At 38.5% G+C, this 22,739-nt stretch overlaps 1 protein-coding gene across 1 annotated transcript; it reads right to left on the bottom strand.

Annotated features, from left to right (window-relative positions):
• Positions 1-230: 230 nt before the first annotated feature.
• LOC131345742 (NACHT, LRR and PYD domains-containing protein 3-like) lies at positions 231-21,514 on the bottom strand. Its single transcript, XM_058378793.1, has 9 exons — positions 21,397-21,514; positions 18,937-18,999; positions 18,594-18,707; positions 13,864-13,937; positions 11,800-13,573; positions 9,662-9,835; positions 7,735-7,908; positions 2,146-2,322; positions 231-1,843 (listed from the first exon to the last, which is right to left on the bottom strand). The coding sequence occupies exons 2-9, from the start codon at positions 18,987-18,989 to the stop codon at positions 1,792-1,794; spliced, it is 2,592 nt and encodes an 863-aa protein (XP_058234776.1). The 5' UTR covers positions 18,990-18,999; positions 21,397-21,514; the 3' UTR covers positions 231-1,791.
• Between the last annotated feature and the right edge of the window lie 1,225 nt (positions 21,515-22,739).

Raw genomic sequence — 22,739 nt, 5'->3', positions numbered from 1 at the left:
AGTAAAATCTGAGATATTGTAATCTAATTTTAATATCATAATTTATATTTCTCACATTCTCTCAACACCTAAATACATCTCCTTCACATACAGAACACCAGAGAGCCCTACTGAGTCACCCCCAGTAAAATGTAAATGTGTTCGAGAAAGCTGAGGTACGAGTCTCTGTCTCACTGCAGTGAAGCAGGTCAGAGCTGCACTTTAAAACAGAAATGTGAAATAAAACTGAAAGCACATTGTCCATTCTCCACCTCCAGTCTATTCTCTTTCATCTGTTTCTTACAGAATATGAGAACACTGATTGTGGTTCTTCTGATCATCTAGATTTAAGTTTTTCTGGTGAATGACACAGACTCTAATCCTAACCTGAACCCACGGACATGCAGTGGTTTTGTTTAAAATGTGAATGAACATGATCCAGTGTCCATCATGTAGGACTGACATTCACTTGTCCAGATGGAAATGTTTATTAAAATGAATTGTTGAATGTTTTCCATGCAGTAACTTTCACTGTTCAGCCCACAGTCAATACTGCAGCACCTGAGAGACAGGAAGTGATCCTGTTACTGAGACAGAACTGTTACTGCTTCAGAAAGATTTCTAATCAAACACACAAATAACACCAGAAATGTGTTTGGTCTTTAAATATACTGTATTAAATGTCAGGTGAACATGGACAAAAAGGTTTTCATTACAGGAGCTAAATATGTTCAATAATCAAAACTACATGCAATGAGACCTTACATTACAATTCAACAGAAAAAGAAAATATTTTACTTTGTTTAATCAGAGGGCCATCATGGACACACACACACACACACACACACACACACATTCCCCTCTCCACACTCTCCTATACAGTGTGTGAGGATGAGTTTATTAAAACTGTAGTAGATGTTTAACAGCTACACTGTACAGTATTACACAGTATTATTAATAACATTATACACACTCTATTATTATTATTATTAGACATTTTTACAGTTTTATGAAGCAGGTGTTAAAGACATTAATAGTTAGCTCTATGTGTGTATCCCACACCCCCTCATTTACACACGCCCCCATCCACCTCTAGTACAAAAAAGAGAACAGATAACACACTTTCCCTTTTCCCATAAGGCACTGGGAGAGCTACAGAGTGTCAGCAGTGGAAACAGAGGCAAAACTTTACAGGAAATAAAATAGAAACGAAACAAAGAGACATATACTGAGAGAAATAAGGAGACACAATGAGCTACAGACAACAGAAGCTTAGTAACTAAGAGTAGAAATAAGAGGATATAAAGAAATAAACTAATCAGAGGGAAAGCTGTGTGTAAACATGGGACTGATGGGAAAAGGAGACCAAGGTGGCCATATTGTAAGATTATTGAGATGATTGTATCAGTGAAGCAGAGCCGTTGTTTTATATCTGTACTGAGGAACAGCAGCTTAGGTCATCAGATCTGACCAACCCAGAGGTGTTCTGGTGGATTTTGACCACAGACTCTACAGTCCCACTTTTTTGATTTCTTTTGGCTCATAAGACTAAAGCTTGTTAATGTAAACAAATTCATGAACAAATGGATTCCTTTGGATGTTTGTTGTGCTTTCCTGTGAATTGACTTTTCCATCTAATGATTTTTACTCTTACTGCTTTAGTTGAAGAATCTTAATAACATAGTATAAAACCACAATCTACTACAACATAGCATTATAATAAGGGTGGACTTATAAAGAAAACATGAAAGATTTACAGATTTGTCTAATAAGGACAGATAGTGGATGATTGTGGACACTCATTATCTTCATTCAGTCTTCAAAATCCTCTGATTGAGACTCAGTGATCGTTCTTATGGTAACACTGTAAGAGAGAGTAGAACAGACTAATCAAACGTGATCATGTGTTTATCACAATCAGTTAATTCCTTTTTTTGTGATTACACTAAATAGATGTAGGTCAAATTGATCTGTCTTTTAAAACTGAAGGCAAAATTGGGAATTTGTTTAAAAAAACATCATATGATTTCATTCTCATTATAGTTTTTGCAAATTAAATGAATTAATGTAAATAATGTAATTATTTATTCAATATGTTCATATAATATAAACAATTCTTTCCTATACAATAACAAATCTCAAAAATCTGCAGAAACAAATACTCACTGTAGTGTCTCCAGTTTACAATGTGGACTGTTCAGTAGTTCAGAGAGCTGCTTCATTCCTGATTTTCCTGTTTTATTATTGTTCAGATTCAGTTCTCTCAGGTGTGATGAGGGGTTTGACCTCAGAGCTGAAGCCAGAGCAAGACAACCTTCATTTGTAATACTGCATTCCCACATCCTGAAGAGCAAGAGAAACAGAAATACTGATCACATACAGAGCTAAATGACTTTTTATAACTTATTTGCAAATTTTTTATGCAATTGTCTTGTCAGTGTTTAGACATGTGCATGTTAATCAGGTTATAGATACTGATTCTGGAAGTGTTTTGTAACATTGTTCCTTCTGCTAATTTGTAAGACTGTAATCCTCTGTGATATTACACCCACACAGCATAGGAGATAAATAATCATGCTGAAAGCTATAGATTGCTTGAAACTATTTCTTTCATAGTGAAACCTTATAAATGCAACAGACATATTTTCAGTCTGATAGTTAGCTATTAGCTAGTAGTAGCTGATAGCACAATAGTTAGGTTATAGTAACAGTAAGATTTGGTGGTGTGGTTTAAGTCTACAACTAAAGGGTACAATTTTGGATAATTATAATGGATAGAACACAACTACTTTTTATGTCCTTTAAGTAAGAAAACATTTAGACGCAAAGTTAAAAAAAAAACTCAGTAGAGGAGATAAATGTGTGTATCTTTGGGACTTGTACTGGATGTGACATCATAATTTAACTGTGGCTACATATAGCCATATGCATACAGACAAGAAGCTTGTCATATCTTAGTTAGTGACACCTCCACAGCAGCATCAGTTGACCTTTCCTGGCGTAAGAGCAAGATAATATCATGGAGCAAAAAATGTTAGGGGAACATAGTAGTATTTCTGTACCATACTGCACCATGTAAAACAAAAGTCTTGAGGTGAATCGTGAACCCATGTCATTTTGATACAACAGTACCTCGCTTGTGTCAGCAATGTCTCTGAACACCACTTCATCTGATCCAAAATGCAGGTCTGTGACTTGTTTTCAACCTGCCCCCTACACCACCCCATAGCTGCGCTCCCTCTGCTGGCTTCCTGTAGCTGCATGCATCATATGTAAAACACAGAGACTCACCTACAAAGCCTCTTACCTCTAAGTTCTCATCACTCCTCACACTGGAAAATAAGCTGCACCTTTCACATAACCTCTCTGGTCTCTGGTGTTCCTGTATTCTGCTCTTGCATACAAGTTGCTACAGTGGTGGAAAATGCGTGCATGAACACAGGATTACCATTACCACAGGCCAGTCTGCAACAACAGGCGGTGACCCATGAGCTGGCCAAAGACCTCCATGCCGCCAGCACCAAACTTATAACAATGAAGATATTGCATCCCTCTGCCTCTCCTCTCCCCAACCCCTGCCATGACATCCAACAGTCTTTCATAAAGATGACCACAGATGATGACTTGGGGGCATATTTACAAATGTTTGATCAAGTGGCCCACAGCCAACCAACATCCTGCCTAAGTTTGACACCACCCCAGTGCAGGTTAACAAATGCCCAGTGATGGCCCTCCTTGACTCCAGGAGCACAGTGACCTTACCAGGGCCCATGGTGCTGGGCTGCAAAATAACCAGGGACTCTAATGGTGTTGTGCGCCTATGGCGATGTCTGTGAGATCCCTGCTGGAGAGGTAACTATCTGAAGCCCCAAGGGTGAGTGGCTGCTTCTTGTGGGGCTAATCTTAAAATCCCGTTGGTACTGGGGCGAGACTAGCTGGGTTTCTCTACCACCAGCAGCCTGTCCAGACCCCGCTGCCATCGATGAGCCACAACAAGACAAACACAAAGGATCTACATGGCACGGGATGAAAGGAAATTCCCAGACATCATCAGAAGGTGAGCCACCCAATGTTACTAACCCTGTCTCCTCTGTGTTCCATCAGGTTTCAAAAGAAGGGAGATTCTGCTGGGTGCAGAAAGAGGATGATCGGCTTAAACACTGTTGGGGCTAAGTGTACATAATAGAAGGAGAAAAGGTGGACCCCATCATGAACCTCCCTGTCACCTACTACTTCATATGAGATGAGCTCCTCTACCATCATACCGAAAGCCTCCCCATTGCGGCTGATGTCACTCTATTACTTTTTTTTGTTGTGGCATAATTGAGGAGTCTGCTAGCCCATGGTCTAGCCTCACTGTGGTTGTGCCCAAACCAGATGGAAGCCTTTGCCTCTGTAATGACTCCTGGAAGCCCAACCAGGTCTCGGTCTTGGACAGCTTTCCCCTCCCCCATGTTGACAACCTGGTGGAGAGACTCGGGAGAACCTGGTTTATCTACACCTTAGAGCTCACCAAAGGATATTGACAAGTGGCTCTATCCCCCGACACAAAAGAAAAGACTGCATTCAGTATCGTCAGCAACCAGGCACAGTATCTCGGGGACCACATCGGCTAGGATGTACTAATGCCACAAAAGAAGAAAGTGGAAGTTGTTACTGGATACCCACATCTAACCACCAAGAAACAGGTACCTGCCTTATTGGTTCTGGCTGGTTACTATCGCTGCTTTGTGCCTAACCTCTTCCCTATAGTGTTCCCCTTTCAGACCTTACCAAGAAGGGCCAGGTGGACCAGGTGCATTGGACCAGCATAGAAGAGTGGGCTTTCCAAAGGCTTAAGGTGGTTCTCACCAGCTCCCTGGTACTACGGAACCCCAAGCTAAGCCTCCCCTTTGTGGTTCATACAGATGCTTTAAAAACAGGTCTTGGAGCCATGCTCTCACAGCAGTTCAAAGTGGAGGAGCACCCAGTCCTGTACCTCAGCCACAAGCTGAGCCCCACCAAGAGAAACTGCACGTTTCATGTAACTTTTCTGGTCTTTGGTGTCCCTGTGTTCTTCCCTCGCTGTACGATTTCTTATAACTTTTATTTGTAATTTATTGTAAATATGCCACTTATACACTTATATAACTACTGGTTAAAGGCTGACTGCATTTCATTAAATTGTGTACATTGCACAATGACAAGAAAGTTGTAACTAATCTAATCTCAAGAATATATGTAACTGCCATCTTCAGACATACATCTGTAAAGAAAACAAAAAAACATGTAGCTACAGTGAGGGAAAAAATGATTTGATCCCCTGCTGATTTTGTACGTTTGCCCACTGACAAAGAAATAATCAGTCTGTAATTTTAATGGTGGGTTTATCTGAACAGTGAGAGACAGAATAACAACAAAAAAATCCATTTTATTGCATTTTATTGAGTGAAATAAGTATTTGACCCCTTTGCAAAACATGACTTAGTACTTGGTGCCAAACCCTTGTTGGCAATCACAGACGTCAGACATTTCTTGTAGTTGGCCACCAGGTTTGCACACATCTCACATCTCAAGGAATTTGGGCCCACTCCTCTTTGCAGATCCTCTCCAAGTCATTAAGGTTTTGTGGCTGACCCTTCAGCTCCCTCCACAGATTTTCTATGGGATTAAGGTCTGGAGACTGGCTAGGCTACTACAGGACCTTAATGTGCTTCTTTTTGAACCACTCCTTTGTTGCCTTGGCCGTGTGTTTTGGGTCATTGTCAGGATGGAATATCCATCCACAACCCATTTTCAATGCCCTGGCTGAGGGAAAGAGGTTCTCACTCAAGATTTGACGGTACATGGCTCCGTCCCTTTGATGCGATGCGGTTGTCCTGTCCCCTTAGCAGAAAAATACCCCCAAAGCATAATGTTTCCACCTCCATGTTTGACGGTGGGGATGGTCTTCTTGGAGTCATAGGCAGCATTCCTCCTCCTCCAAACACGGCGAGTTGAGTTGATGCCAAAGAGCTGGATTTTGGTTTCATTTGACCACAACACTTTCACCCAGTTCTCCTCTGAATCATTCAGATGTTCACTGGCAAGCTTGAGATGAGCTTGTACGTGTGCTTTCTTTAGCAGGGGGACCTTGCGGGCGCTACTGGATTTCAGTCTTTCATGGCGAAGTGTGTTACCAATTGTTTTCTTGGTGACTGTGGTCCCAGCTGCCTTGAGATCATTGACAAAATCCTCCAGTGTAATTCTGGGCTGATTCCTCGCCGTTCTCATGATCATTGAAACTCCATGAGGCGAGATCTTGCATGGAGCCCCAGACCGAGGAAGATTGACAGTCCTTTTTTAGTCCTTTTGTGTTTCACTCATTAAAATGCAACTCAATGTATAACTTTTCTGAAATGCGTTTTTCTGGATTTTTTTGTTGTTATTCTGTCTCTCACTGTTCAGATAAACCCACCATTAAAATTACAGACTGATTATTTCTTTGTCAGTGGGCAAACGTACAAAATCAGCAGGGGATCAAATCATTTTTTCCCTCACTGTAGCTACAGCCTATTCCATTCAGGCACAGTAAACTGGAAAAATTTATTTAAAAGTGTTGCTCCTGCTGCCTGGAATAACTTGCAAAATGAGCTGAAACTTAAGGTGCTGATCTCAGGATGCTTTTAAAGTGATCTTAAATGACTTTGAGATAGAAACATCTGGCTGTAGATGCTTTGACTGATTCAGTAATGGAACAATATTATTATCCTTCTTGTTATACATTTTATTTCACTGTATTTTGAATTGGCATTATGGAGAGCATCTTGGCGAGCTCCATTACAGTGTGATATGGCAGCTCCATAGTGTATGAAATAAAATCACTGCAAAGGGTTGTGAAAACTGCATCATCAACATCCAACTACCTGCTATTGAGTTTCTTCACCACAGCAGATGTCTGCACAGAGCACATGAAATCATCAAGGACTCTCTACACCCTAGTCACAAACTGTTCATCCTTCTTCTGTCCAGGAGGAGATACAGGACCATTCACACCAGAACCAGCAGGTTCAGGGCCAGTTTTTTTCCCCACAACTATAAATCTTCACCGCTTCTTACACTACACTGCTAGAACACTCACGTCTCACTATCACTTCACCACCTTGCAGCTTCACCCTGTACATCCTGCTACATCTTCTCTGTATAATATAATTATAATGTACATATTGTTAATTCATAGATTACCCCTAGTCTATCTATCTATCTATCTATCTATCTATCTATCTATCTATCTATCTATCTAGATCTATGTATATCTGTATATACACTGTATATTATCTCTGTTACTGTTGTACATAAAATGTACATAATGCACACATTTTGCACAAATATTTAATTATTATTTTCTTTACACTTTATCTGCTGTAAATACAACTTACACATATGCACAACATCTCTATGCACATACTGACATAGCCTTATTTATTGATGTATATATTTACATATTTATCTGCACTTGTTAATTTGTGCAATTTCTACTATTTGCACTTCTGGTAGATGTTAAATGGCATTTCGTTGCTATGTACCTGTATTTTACAATGACAATAATGTTCTATCTATCTATCTATCTATCTATCTATCTATCTATCTATCTATCTATCTATCTATCTATCTATCTATCTATCTATCTATCTATCTATCTATCTATCTATCTATCTAACTTGTTTGATGTTGCATGCATTTATGGCTGCTAAAAAAAGGAAATCAGTGTGTGTGTAATGTGAGAGATTATCTTACTTCAATATCTCCAGTGTACAGTGTGGATTCTTCAGTCCATCAGAGAGCATCTTCACTCCTGAATCCTGCAGTTTATTGTTACTCACGTCCAGTTCTATCAGTCTGCAAGAGTTTGAGCTGAGAACTGAGGACAGAGCTCTACAGCTTTCCTCTGTCAGGTTACACCCACGCAGACTGGAAGAGAAATTATGACATTAGGAGATCTTTTGACTTCATATTTACTAACACAATATTTAGGTTATATTAACTGTAGCAGGTGGGGTAAGATTTATCAGAAGTCTATATTGGTTGTGATTTTATTGGAAAATCTGAAAGGGTTATCATTGACGCAGCATGCCTGTATTTTTTTTGTCAAATGCCCTACATATGTTATTTCTCTCTCTCTCTCTCTCTCTCTCTCTCTCTCTCTCTCTCTCTCTCTCTCTCTCTCTCTCTGCATCCATGAGTATGGCTTACAAAACTGAACAGGTTATGTGGCAAGCAAGCTGAAACCCTACACTTTAATGAATTTTATGTTACTGTCTGTTGTAGGTATCATGCATATATACAGTAGATGCATATATAGAGAGAGCTTTCTTTTTTAAAAAAGTACTTTCACATTAACTGGATGAAATTAACACCAGATATAATCACACAGAACACTTTATTAGGAACACTATCCTAATACTGGGTAGGGCCATCGTCTGCTCTCAGGAAAAAACAACCCTCAGTTCTGTGTAACCTGCTCTCTGAAATTTATTACTGATTATTAAGAATCTTAAAATAATTTGTAAAAGGCTTTAGTTGCTTCTGGTAGCATCCGTTTGAAGAAAAATGCAAATAAGGGATCTAGTATACAAGTTGATGATTTTGATGAGGAAAACTGTGAAACTAGTTTGGTCTCTTGGCCTCTCAAAGTTCCTTCCTCATGTTATCTTAAGGAGTTTTTCCTTGCCACCATCTACTTTTGTGAAATTCTCTTGATTTTCTGCCTCCAAAGCAAAAGCAAACTAGCTCCTCGTTATCCTCCTTTATACATTAGGTGCCCTGTTGAAAAGATTTATGTATTCTGTGTATGAAGAAGCAGTCATTTCAAACTAGTTCATCTGTTCTTTATCTCCATCTGTTTGCTTTTGTTGTATAGGTTTGAAAAATTCCAAAAAACAAACACATGGGCAGGGGTGGCTCAATGGTTAAACTTCTGGCTGTTGATCAGAAGGCCAGGGACTCAAGCATTGCTAAGCTTCCACCTTTGGGCTTTTGAGCAATGCCCTTAACATACTCTGCTTCTGGAGTGCCATATTGTAATGACTCAAGTGAAATTCGCCCCACTTCATCACCAGAGGGAGCCCTCACCTGGGTTAGCACTTCTGGGTTACAATGTCACATCGTGCTTCTCCACCATTTAAACCATGCTCATGCTTCTGTTTATTATGAAGTACTGCCAGTCCACTATCATACCAAGCTGCTGCAATTGTTCTCATGTTTGATTTTCCTTGTTTGACCAGTTCATTGTGCTCTCATTTTTGTTGCTTGTGCTTTTTGCATTTGTTTGGTTATATGAACTTTGCCTGCATTCCTGTTTAATAAATGTCTGCATATGAATTATTCTCTGTCTGACTCAGTCACCTTCTTGCACATTTCATGGCTGATCCTGCTCTTTGACCCCAACCTCCAAACGAGCTGGGATATGCAATGTAAATATTTTTTTTGCCTGGCAATTGTTTTGTGTTAATACATGTCAGTGTATATGATTAGTAAAATGACTTTCTTTCATCTGTATCACATATGTAATAATTTAATCAAAGGGTATGCTGGGCTATTTCATTAGCCAATACTGGTTAAGACTGGAATGAGTGTGGTCACAGGGTGCATCTCTCTCTCTCTCTCTCTCTCTCTTCCCTGTCCTCTGTGTGTGTGTGTGTGTGTGTGTGTGTGATGATCTTACTCCAGTATCTCCAGTGTACAGTGTGGATTCTTCAGTCCATCAGAGAGCAGCTTCACTCCTGAATCCTGCAGTTTATTGTAACTCAGGTTCAGTTTTCTCAGACTTGAGGAGTTTGAGCTGAGAACTGAGGACAGAACTCTACAACTTTCCTCTGTCAGTTTACACTCACGCAAACTGAAAGAGAAATGATGACATTAAAAAAATACACCCTCTTTGAGATGTCTCAGATTAAAATGCATCTCTTCCCATCTTTGCATTCCTCTTTCCTATGGTCCCATCTTTTTTGAATTTTTAAAAGTAGGTATAATTAATTAATTAATTGAGTAACATTAGCTATATTTAACTATGTCCTCAAATGGAATTTGAAATCAACAAGGGGTACAGGCAGATTCTATTTATAACCAAAACATGAGTCTAAGAAGGACATAATGTAGTTACATAAAACTGAATGGAGCTTATCCAAATATTTCTCCTCTTTTGAACTAATATCCCACAACTAAATAAACTTCAGTTTAAAGTCAGAATAACTGCCACATGCATCTCTATTAAACAAACTTATGCACATTTGCATGCAATATTTTCACATAACATCCACAAAGCACTTAAATCGTTACTGAGATTTAAATACTGATATACTGTGCAGTTTCAGTATTAAATTCTTACTATGTGTCCAGGTGACATAAATAACATTAATTATCTCGTATCATTGGCACCTATCAAGAGATGGGATGTATCTGACAGCACATGAAGAGTCAGTTCTGGTAGTTGATGTTTTGGAAGCAGGAAAAATCTCAGCAACTACAACAAGGGTCTGATGGTCCAAAGAAAGATGGTGAATCAGTAATAGTATCATGGGCATCCAAAGCTGACTGATGCATTTCAGGAGTGAAAGCTAGCTTGCCCAGTCCGAGCCCACAGAAAAACTACTGTAGCACAAGTCCATGTGCTCATCCTGTCCTCTGTCCAACACCTACAATGGTCATGTAGCATCAGACTTTGAAGAAATGGAAGAAGGTAGGTTGTCCTGATCAATCTTATTTACTTTTACACCATGCCAAGGCCAGGTGAATGTGCTTAAAGCTGATGAAGGGTAATGTTTTGTTGGGAAATCTTGAGTCCTGCAATCAAGTAGATGCTACTCTGACACATACCATTTACCTAAACCATTTACCTAATCACCTATTCATGACAACACTAGTCCTTAATGTCAATGTCCTTTTTCAGCAGGATGATGTAACTTGACACACTGAAAACATTGCTCAGGATCAGTGTGTCGTGTGTTGACTCGCCCTCCGAATTCCCCAGATCTCAATCCGATCGATCGCCTGTGGGATGTGCTGAACAAAGAAGTCCATGGAGGTTGCACCTCACAACTTATAGGACTTAAAGGATCTGCTGCTAAAGTCAGCAGAGGTCTACACAATATTAGGCAGGTGAATTTAATGTTATGGCCCATCAGTGTATAACTGAGATATATAGAAGAAATATATATATATATATAAATATATACATTTTAAACTTTAATGTAATTATAATATAAAATAAATAATATAAATATCCATCCATCCATCGTCTATACCAGCTTTATTCATAATTAGGGTCATGGGGGTCTGCTGGAGCCTATCCCAGCACACATAGGGCGAAAGGCAGGGGTAAACCCTGGACAAGTCGCCAGTCCATCGCAGGGCCACATATAGACAGACAACCACACACTCACACTCACTCCTATGGGCAATTTAGAATGACCAATCAACCTGATGGACATGTTTTTGGACTGTGGGAGGAAACCGGAGTACCCGGAGTACCCGGAGTAAACCCACATAGGGGAGAACATGGAAACTCCACACAGAAAGACCCCTGTCTGTTCAAACCCGGGATTCAAACCCAGGACCTTCTTGTTGTGAGGCAACAGTGCTGACCACTAAGCCACCGTGCTGCCTAATATAAAAACTGTAATTTTTATATATACACAAAAAAAACAAATAGTCCTGAAATACAAATATTAACAGTCTTATACTTCTCTCTATTGAGAAAGGAATCAGCACACCACTAAGTTTACTAGTGAAGAATAGGCAGAATTATTTTTTCCTCAATATAACAAACCACGCAGTAATATATTTATAAATAAAAATACTCACTCAGCTTTACTGGAGGCTTTGACCACTGGCAGCAATCTCAGAAGACATTCCTCTGATGGGTCAAATTTCCTCAAATTAAACTCATCCTGCTCCTGTTCTGAGTTCAGTAACACAAACACCAGAGCTGACCACTGAGAAGGAGAGAGACTGGTTCTACTGAGACGACTGTATCCTTTTCTGTTCAGATAAGTTTGTACTTCCTGCACTAGAGAATGATCACTGAGTTCATTCAGACAGTGGAACAGATTAATGGATTTCTCTGGAGATGGATTCTCCCTGATCTTCTCCTTGATGTACTCGACTGTTTCCTGTTTGCTGTGAGAGCTACTTCCTGTCTGTGGCATTATGTCTCGTAATAGAGTCTGATTGGACTCCAGTGAGAGACCCAGAAGGAAGCGGAGGAACAGGTCCAGGTGTCCGATCTCACTCTGTAAGGCCTTGTCCACTGTACACTTCAGGAAATCAGACATGTTTGACTTGTTGAAAAGATCAGACAGATCAGTGGTTTGTTGTTCTGTTACATTTCTGCTGATAAAGTGGTGAGATGCGTATAAAGCAGCCAGAAACTCCTGAACACTCAGATGTACAAAGCTGAAGACCTTCCCCAGGGGAAGCCCAAACTCCTCTCTGAAGATCTGGGTACACACTCCTGAGTCCACTGACACTTCTCTGACATCAATGCCACACTCTCTCAGGTCTTCCTCATAGAAGATCAGGTTTCCTTTCTCCAGCTGCTGGAAAGCCAGTTTTCCCAGTGCCAGGATGCTCTCTCTGATCTGCTGAGGATCAGGGTCATGTTTCTGATGGTACTTTTGGTCCTTGTGTTTGATCTGAAAGATCAGGAAGTGTGTGAACATTTTAGTCAGAGTCTTGGGGATCTTTCCACTCTCTGCTTCACCCAACATTCTCTCTAGAACAGTGGCTGAGATCCAGCAGAAGACTGGGATGTGGCACATGATGTAGAGACCTCTTGAAGACTTCATGTGTCTGATGATTTTATTGGCCAGGTTCTGATCACTGATCCTCTTCCTGAAGTACTCCTCTTTCTGAGGATCACTAAAGCCTCGTACCTCTGTTAGCTGGTCTACACACTCAGGAGGGATCTGATTGGCTGCTCCTGGTCGAGATGTTATCCAGAGGAGATCAGAGGGAAGCAGATTCCCCTTGATGAGGTTCGTCAGCAGAACATCCACTGAGGCTGACTCTGTCACATCACACAATCTCTCATTCTTCTGGAAATTTAGAGGAAGTCGACACTCATCCAGACCATCAAAGATGAACAGGACTTTGTAGGAGTCACAGTTTATTAATTCTAGTTTTATTTCTGGGAAAAAGTGATGAAGAAGATCCATCAGACTGAGATTTTTCTGCTTCATCAGATTCAGCTCTCTAAAGGGAAGTGGAAACATGAAGGTGATGTCCTGATTTGCTTTTCCTTCAGTCCAGTCCAGAATGAACTTTTGCACAGAGACTGTTTTTCCAATTCCAGCAACTCCTTTAGTCAGGACAGTTCTGATGGACTTGTCCTTAAAGAGATCATTACTGTTGATGGGTGTCTCCTGTGTTGTTGGTCTCCTGGACACTGTCTCTATCTGTCTCACCTCATGTTCTTTATTGACATCTTCACTCCAACCCTCTGTGATGTAGAGCTCTGTGTAGATCTCATTCAGAAGTGCTGAGGTTCCAGGCTGTGAGATTCCTTCATTAATTCTTTTAAACTTTTCTCTCAGGTGGGATTTGAGTTTTTTCTGATACTCAGAGATCAGGTCCGGCTCTAATAAACAGTAAATAAAGTATAATGATAAATATTGTATTATATAAACACTATCAATAATATCATTTGTCTAAATCAGTTTTATTATTTTTTAGAAGACACTGATTTGGTAACTGCTTAGAAAAGTTAAAGGCTTATATTTATTATATTTCACATCAGACCACTCTTCTAATCCACTGAACTCCAGTGTTCACTGGAATGTTCTGAAAGTGATGTAAAACACCCCTAAAGTGACTATGTTCTTCCTCTAAAGGTTAAGTGATGGAATAATCATGAGTTTGAATCCTTACCAGTCTGGAGTCTGGTGATCTGATGAGGATCTTGTTCTGTTCTGCTTGTAATCTTGGTTTTCCTCTTTGAAATTCTGTGGAAAATATAAATTTTACATGATGATGGTAAAATGAAAGATTATATTTTGTAGTAGGTAAGATGATGCTCCAGTGAGTAAACTCTGGATTCTAGGTCTCAGCATGAACAGCAGAAATAACTTCCACTTGGTTTTCAATAAATAAATAGTATAACATTGAGTTAAACACTTTGGAAGAGGTTTCAGCATCATAATGCCCAGACCATCAAAAAAAAAAAAAAAAACTGTAGAAATACGAGAGAATGACAGCAACCTAGCTAAAGCTAGCACATCTCCAGCAGAAATGCTAAATGAAGGATCGGAGTTAAACGAGCTGCGGAAAGTGATGCAGGACACGAGGCTCCAAATTTTAAGGAGTCCTAAAGATCTGAGAAATTCTCAGGTACAATGATCCATGCTGTGTGACACAGAGGACAATGTGGACAAGCTCCAAGCTAACAATCAGACACTTCAGAGACAAGTACCAGTACTGTTAGAGACGGTCACTTCTCTGATAAATTAAAGCAGATGATGTAATGTTTGTGTTGTTAACCTACTGGAAAAGGAAAAGGTAAAAGAACAGACTCGTACACTCAGAGCTTAAACACCCTTAATATCCCTACGTTATCTAAAACAGCTGAAGATTAGTTAGATATTACACTAACTTACATGAAAATCAGAGAAATTGCTATTAATTTAATTTACTTTTCTAAAATACTTTTATTATGAGTTCCTTTTTAAGGAATAACATGAATATATCACTTTAGCATTCAACACAGGGCCACAGTGACTAACATTAAAAATGAACTTCACAAATACAAACTGTCTGACATTTTGGGCTTTTAACAGAGGTGGAAATTAACTAAGTACTTCTGTACTTTCCTTCAGCATTTACATGTGAATTAGATGTTCTACCATCTCTGCTCCACTACATTACAGGGCAGAGTTTTTACTGTACATAGAAGGATTGTTACAAGGCAAACCGATAAAACGTTAAGCTCTAACATCACTTGCATGTTGATTCTAGATTCAAGATTCAAGAAGCTTTATTGTCATTTCAACCACATATATCTGACACAGTACAGAGTGAAATGAAACAGCATTTCTCCAGGACCTGGTGATACAGAAACATACAACAAGAACAGCACAGAGCTAGGACAGGAGTTTATCCAAGACACATAAAGTGTACAGTGTGCAGCTAGGTGCAAACAGAGCAAAGACAAGACAGTGCAGAAACAAGAAGTACAAAAAAATCTATGAAACAATGAAATGCGATGTACAATCAAACGTAAAATGAAATGAAATAAAATGATATGATGTACAACAGCGGATGAAATATTAACAGGGTTGAGGTAGTGATGTATAAATAAAAATAATCCTGCAAATTTTATATTAGATTTTCAGTTGTTTATGTGCCTCTTCTCTCACAACACTCTCTTGTCTGCCAGCAGCAGCTTGGATTGCCTGAGGATTACTAGTCTGGGACCTGTTTATACACGTTCCTGCAATGTAAATGTCTCTGTGATGAACTGTGTTTTATTCAGTGCATCCTTTTAACCCTTAGAGGTCTGGTGATTTTTAAGACCCTAGAGATGTTTTGACATGTCATGAACATTCTTATTATTTCAGTTACCTATCAAGTTTAATTGTGTTTAGTAATAAAACTACATTTTTGAGATGTTGAGACAGGTCCATAAAACACATATTTAAGTATATTTTCTAACTTTTTGTGCCCTGGGTTACAAGATGGTTTTCACAACAGTGCTGTAACGAAGACTTAGGTCTAGTCTTTGTTACAACATTGTTGTGAAAACCATCCTGTTCATTAAAATAGTACACTCATTAACATTTGTGTGACACTTTTGGGCGTGGCAATGGTCATAAATATTAATATCTCACACCTGGGGAGATAAATACCCACCCCCAATGGGTCTATCAAGGTGGAATGCCACTGCGGATTGGTTGCATTGATGGTGGGTGTTTACCTTATTTAAATTATTCATGCAGACTATTACCATATGAATAGCCGTGTCTAACGCTAATGAGTTGAGACTGAAAAAATTTACAAAGAAGTACATAAGATGTACAAACAATGTACACACATAGTTTTTGTGCATGTTACACAAACATATTCATTAAGCATATTTGTTTTAATTTTAAATCGATCAGTTTGATAGTAGACATTTCAAGGTTTCTATGAACATATTTCTTGTGTTTGTACAACAATGAGACGGTGAGCGCTCCAGATAAAACTCCACAGAGCTGAAGGCAGTGGAAAGCACATCACTGTGTTTTTATTGTAAGCAGATACAAATAAAAGTAGACCTGCTGCAGTTTAGAATGATGTCTCTCTCTTTTCTGTAAGATCATAAATGATGGAGTATTTTAACTCGCTGTCATCACTACACGAAAAAAATCCAAGAAGTCCGGCATGCAGCACCATAATGTGACTCCTAATGTGGGTTCTTCTCCATAAACAACGCAGAACCTGCTAGTTCTTTCCAGGATTTGTAATTTTGGCATAATATTGCATTTTTATCTTTGTACTGTAGCCAGAGAAAGATTTTTAGACACTGCTGATAGAATTTAAGTTCCTGCCTTAAACATTAACAAAATTAACGCTATATATATCAGATCTCAGATCAGTACCTCTGAACAGTAGGAGGGTCTTCGCCTCTAAATAAGTGTAGGGGATGTACTGTAGTTTACAGTAATTAATAACCTAATCTCCTTGTGTTACAGTTAAGAGAATGCTACAGCGTACATTTTACATTATATATTATACAGTGTACCTTATTGTGTCATGTGTCTTTATGTTTCTTCAAGTCACACAAAGATAAAACACAAAATCTGACTCTGTGTCCTTAAATAATTCATTTATAATGCTATCTTTTCATAAAGAGCTTAATTTGGTCTTAGTGACAAGTTACAACATTTTTATAATTATATACAGGTTTTATACCATATTTATATATTTATAAACAAATGGAAATGTACTCACTGAGTTTCATCCAGCAAACCAAAGTGTTACTGCCCTTTAAACTGGTTTGACCTGATTTACTTTTCAAAGGGTGGAGAATAAAATGGAACTCTCTCTCTCTCTCTCTTTCTTTCTTTCTTTCTTTCTCTCTCTCTCTCTCTCTCTCTCTCTCTCTTTCTCTCTCTCTTTATTTGTTTTTCTGTTGCACAGATTAGTGTTTAAATAGAAATGTAATTGTTTTCACAAAATGGCAGGCATGTATATAAACTTCACCTGGAACAAGCATTTGATGAACTTGACCATGTCTACTTAAATATAACAAATTTGTTATATTTAGAGACAGATTTTATTATTTAAGATTCCTTATTATTTTTTTTATTATTTAAGATTCTTTATTTTCTAAAATAACAATTAACAAAAATACCCCAAAAAAACCTCTGCAAAGTTTGTGGGGTTTTGCTGAACAGAATTCAATATTTTTTCAGGAGTACTATAGAACATTAGTTTATTAATCCAGAGTTTTCTTTCTGGGGGATTTTCTGATTTCCAGTTTTTGAGCATACTTTTTTTGCTGCAGTTCTTGCTAACAAGATAAAATACTTTTCATGATGATGTGAAGTGAACTAACATCACCCAGTATCCACACTTTACGGTCAAAGTCATGATTCTTTGATATTTCAGAGATTATTGCTATTACATATTTCCATAAAGCTTCTAGAACTGGACAGCTCCAGAGCATGTGAAGAAGAATCCCAGCAGACGTTTCACATCTTTCACACATGGCCGAGATTTCACCATTAAGTTTGTTTATTCTGTAGAGGGTTTAATATGCTCTGTTTAAGATGTGTTCTGTGTTCGGTAAATACCAATGCAGTTTGTGAATTTTCTAGGAGAGTACCCCAATCACTATCATCATAAAAGCACTCCAGATCTGCACTTCCATTTTTGTTTTATTGAAGACTTATGCTAGGCTAGGAGATTATTAATGAGGATGCTATATATGGAAGATAGGCCTTTCGTAGAAGTATGTCTGGCACCAAGCAATTGATTTTCAAGGGGGGATTTCTCAGATATTTTATAAAGAAGATGTTCGATATATATCTTTCATAAATTATTGTAAATATGCAACTATGCACATCTGGTTAGATGCTAACTTTCAATCTCTTTGTCACATTTCACCTTTTCCCGTTCTGCCTCGGCAATCAATCGATCAGTTTGATAGTAGACATTTCAAGGTTTCTATGAACATATTTCTTGTGTTTGTACAACAATGAGACGGTGAGCGCTCCAGATAAAACTCCACAGAGCTGAAGGCAGTGGAAAGCACATCACTGTGTTTTTATTGTAAGCAGATACAAATAAAAGTAGACCTGCTGCAGTTTAGAATGATGTCTCTCTCTTTTCTGTAAGATCATAAATGATGGAGTATTTTAACTCGCTGTCATCACTACACGAAAAAAATCCAAGAAGTCTGACATGCAGCACCATAATGTGACTCCTAATGTGGGTTCTTCTCCATAAACAACGCAGAACCTGCTAGTTCTTTCCAGGATTTGTAATTTTGGCATAATATTGCATTTTTATCTTTGTACTGTAGCCAGAGAAAGATTTTTAGACACTGCTGATAGAATTTAAGTTCCTGCCTTAAACATTAACAAAATTAACGCTATATATATCAGATCTCAGATCAGTACCTCTGAACAGTAGGAGGGTCTTCGCCTCTAAATTTCACTGGAGACTCCATCGAGTTGTCACTCTTCATGGAGACACAGCTGGGTTCTGGTGAGTCTGATCTCTCCTCCATCAGACTGAAACACACACAGACACTAAAGTAGTTTTTTTGTTATTTATTATTACACAGTCTTCCACTTCTTCACTTAGTGAGTGAATAAATTCTCCAGATCAATAATATCTACTGGAACATCTGCAGCAGAACATCAGTTTATTCTGTTTTCTCAGGTCATTAGTCAGTAAACACACTTTTGTGAGTCTGATCTTTTATTGTTGCTGAATATGATCAGATATTTTCTCTCTCACCTTTTGCCTGACTTTTCGTCTGATTCTGTCGGGAGACTCTGTTCATATTCCATGTTGGAAATCCTGTGTTCATGAATGCAAACACACACACACACACACACACACACAAACCCCAAGAAAAAGGACAGTTATTTAAAAACTAAACCAGAACTAATTCAGCGGTTTGTAAAGAGGAGGTGTATACACAATCACAGGTTCTGTGTTTTTTGTGGACTTTTTTACATGTATATATTTTTCTTTTTTATACACAAATATTAAATATTAGGAGCAACTTTGTGTATATTCAGGACATTAAATCCACACCCCATCATCAAGGGTGGGCCATCAAGGTTTTGGCTTTTTTTGTCCTGTGTTTTTGTGTTGTCTTTTTTGTACTTCTTGTTTCTGCACTGTCTTGTCTTTGCTCTGTTTGCACCTAGCTGCACACTTTACACTTTATGTGTCTTGGATAAACTCCTGTCCTAGCTCTGTGCTGTTCTTTGTGTTGAACTCTATGTTGTATGTTTCTGTAGCACCAGGTCCTGGAGAAACGGTGTTTCATTTCACTCTGTACTGCGTCAGATATATGTGGGGGAAATGACAGTAAAGCTTCTTGAATCTTGAATCTTGAATCTTGAAACCTTAAAAGGAACCAGGCTCATAAGTGAACCCATCCTCATTCGGGTGACACTGGACAGTAAATAATGTAAATGTTAATAATGTCCTTTCTACAGCAGATCACACTCTCAGATTAATGATTAGGAGGGTAAAAGAGAAACCAGCAGTCACTCAAAAAGAGAATGGAGATAAAAGCAACACCACACCCTCAGTGAAGTATGGAGGTGGGAACACTGAGAAGCTTGTAAGAAACTACAGACTGCCTCAACCCAGGTTCCACTCCACAGTACACATCTGAAAGAGCTCATTCCCAAACAGGCTTACATATCATATAGAAATATCTTTAATTCAATTCAGTTTATCTATTTGGTATTTTTACATTGGCTTAAAGCAGCATTACCAAACATTTAGAACACTTGATCCAATCAATTATTAGTATGGGAGCGGCAGCAAGACATCAAGGACCATCACTGAACAAAGGGTATACGTGACCGTGATTACTATTTAGTATTGCCCGACCATTTGGGTGATAACACCTAGAACAATACCTAGCCAAGGTGTATGTGACTGTGATGACCATTTGGGGGATACTCAGTTCTTACACTAATTTACATTTAAAGTGAAACTTATTTAAATTACACACAGGAAACACTGTATAAAAGGTTTGAGCAGGATTTGTCCTGCATTCTTTTGACTCTGATGAACCAGAAGTACTTTATGTATTTTGTCACTGTGCCGCTGCAATAAACTTCTTCATTAAGATCTTCGGTGCCCTCATCGTTTTATTTTTCTTACAAGATCCTCTGCAAACTGTACTGGGGCAGTCATATCAGGAAACATTAGAAGAAAAACATTGTAAGGAAAACAGAGAAAATAACTCAAGAAGGCCTTTTGTAGCTGTTCCTGTAAAGCTTCTTTGTTGCTGTAATGTCCATTGTTAATAATACTATACAAATTAAATTCAGAATTCATTCAGAACTGAATACATTTTATTGTTGGGGAAGCTAATGATAAAGCGATTATCTGTGTGTTCATGACATGAAATCACATGACCTTTTTTGTTTTTGTTTTCTAGACAAACCTGTTTGAACCCATAAGACATTCAACTCAATGCTTTAGATAGAGACAGATTAAAAACATTCTCATTCTACATAAACTGAGGATAGCATTTAGACAAACATTTCCCAGATTTAAGTGGTAGATTAGTGGTTGAGGTGTTGGACTATTGATTAGAAGGTTGTGAGTTCAAGCTCCCACTTTGGGGCCCTTGAGCAAGTCCCTTAACCCTCAACTGCATCGTTTTATGAATTAGATAAGTAAGATGCTCTGGATGAGGCTGTCTGCCAAATGCCGTAATTTGTCTGTGTCTGTATTATAATTATAATATATAATTATACATTTTATATAATATTATCATATACCATATTATAATTAAGATAATTAGAGGTATTTAGTAAGGCAGAGTTAGGTTCTGGGAAAATAAATTTAAATGTACATATTGGCAACTTTCTTTACTGTAAATATAAAGACAAAATGTGAAAAGAGAGTTTGGATCAAAATCTAAAGTTTACAGTAATTAATAACCTAATCTCCTTGTGTTACAGTTAAGAGAATGCTACAGCGTACATTTTACATTATATATTATACAGTGTACCTTATTGTGTCATGTGTCTTTATGTTTCTTCAAGTCACACAAAGATAAAACACAAAATCTGACTCTGTGTCCTTAAATAATTCATTTATAATGCTATCTTTTCATAAAGAGCTTAATTTGGTCTTAGTGACAAGTTACAACATTTTTATAATTATATACAGGTTTTATACCATATTTATATATTTATAAACAAATGGAAATGTACTCACTGAGTTTCATCCAGCAAACCAAAGTGTTACTGCCCTTTAAACTGGTTTGACCTGATTTACTTTTCAAAGGGTGGAGAATAAAATGGAACTCTCTCTCTCTCTCTCTCTCTCTCTCTCTATTTGTTTTTCTGTTGCACAGACTAGTGTTTAAATAGAAACGTAATTGTTTTCACAAAATGGCAGGCATGTATATAAACTCCACCTGGAACAAGCATTTGATGAACTTGACCATGTCTACTTAAATATAACAAATTTGTTTTTATTTTAAGATTTTAATCTTTTAATCTTTTATTTTAAGATTTTATTATTTAAGATTCCTTATTATTTTTTTTTATTATTCAAGATTCCTTATTTTCTAACATAACAATTAACAAAAAAACCCCAAAAAAACCTCTGCAAAGTTTGTGTGGTTTTGCCGAACAGAATTCAATATTTTTTCAGGAGTACTATAGAACATTAGTTTATTAATCCAGAGTTTTCTCAAGGCTATTTCTATAAAAAATCGTTACCCCTGCCTTTGGTGACTTCAGCTTTTGATTTCCTCCAGGGGGCATCTATTTTCACAAAGCTGGATATTTGGAACACTTATCATCTGGTTCGCAGTCGGGAGGGTGACGAATGGAAAACTGCATTTAACACACCCACTGGCCACAGCAAATATTAAGTGATGCACTTTCACCTGACCAACACCCCCACAAAAACCTTAAGTAAGTAGGCTCAATCCTCACCAGGCCCATTGGGCGCTTTTCTTTGACAGGTTCTGCTTTGCACTCTCTGTTTGTTGCCCAGGGGCTGAAAACAGCAAGCCAGATGCCCATTCCTGTCATTTCACACCAGTAGATGAGAAACTCAGCACAGAGCCCATGTGAGAGTCAGAACTATGCATCTTGACACAGAGAGGAAACTTTTACAGGCCACTATCAACTTGCCCATCCCTGAAGGCTACCCAGAGGGAAAGCTCTATATTCCTGTGCCAATACATCCCCAAGTTCTCCAAAGGTGCCGCAAGTCCCATCGGTTCTGCCATCCTGGAACCACCCACACCCTGGCCTAGCTCCTGCAACATTTCTGGTGGCCATCAGTCATGAGAGATGTTCATGACTCTGGTGGCCTGCCTCGTCTGTGCTCAGTAGAACAGCCCAAGATACCACCTGCCAGGCTCCACAGCTCTCTTCCAGTACCTTTCATTTCATTTCATTTCATTGTCTGTACCGCTTATCAGATCTATTCTTGGGTCACGGAGAGCCTGTGCCTATCTCAGGCATCATTGGACATCAGTGCAGGATACACCCTGGACGGAGTGCCAACCCATCTCAGGGCACACACACACACACACACTCATT

The sequence above is a fragment of the Hemibagrus wyckioides genome, linkage group LG25 (assembly GCF_019097595.1).
Source record: "Hemibagrus wyckioides isolate EC202008001 linkage group LG25, SWU_Hwy_1.0, whole genome shotgun sequence".
Taxonomy (NCBI): Eukaryota; Metazoa; Chordata; class Actinopteri; order Siluriformes; family Bagridae; genus Hemibagrus; species Hemibagrus wyckioides.
This window is presented reverse-complemented; position numbering and strand designations above follow the sequence as displayed.

What these genes read in the sequence shown, in the direction of transcription:
- LOC131345742 (XM_058378793.1), bottom strand. Translation starts at nt 18,989, where the DNA reads ATGGAATATGAACAGAGTCTCCCGACAGAATCAGACGAAAAGTCAGGC. An exon ending in GACCCTCCTACTGTTCAGAG is followed by an intron (nt 13,938 to 18,593) that starts GTACTGATCTGA and finishes TATTTTCCACAG; the next exon opens with AATTTCAAAGAGGAAAACCA. An exon ending in TGTACACTGGAGATATTGAA is followed by an intron (nt 2,323 to 7,734) that starts GTAAGATAATCT and finishes CTTGCTCTTCAG; the next exon opens with GATGTGGGAATGCAGTATTA.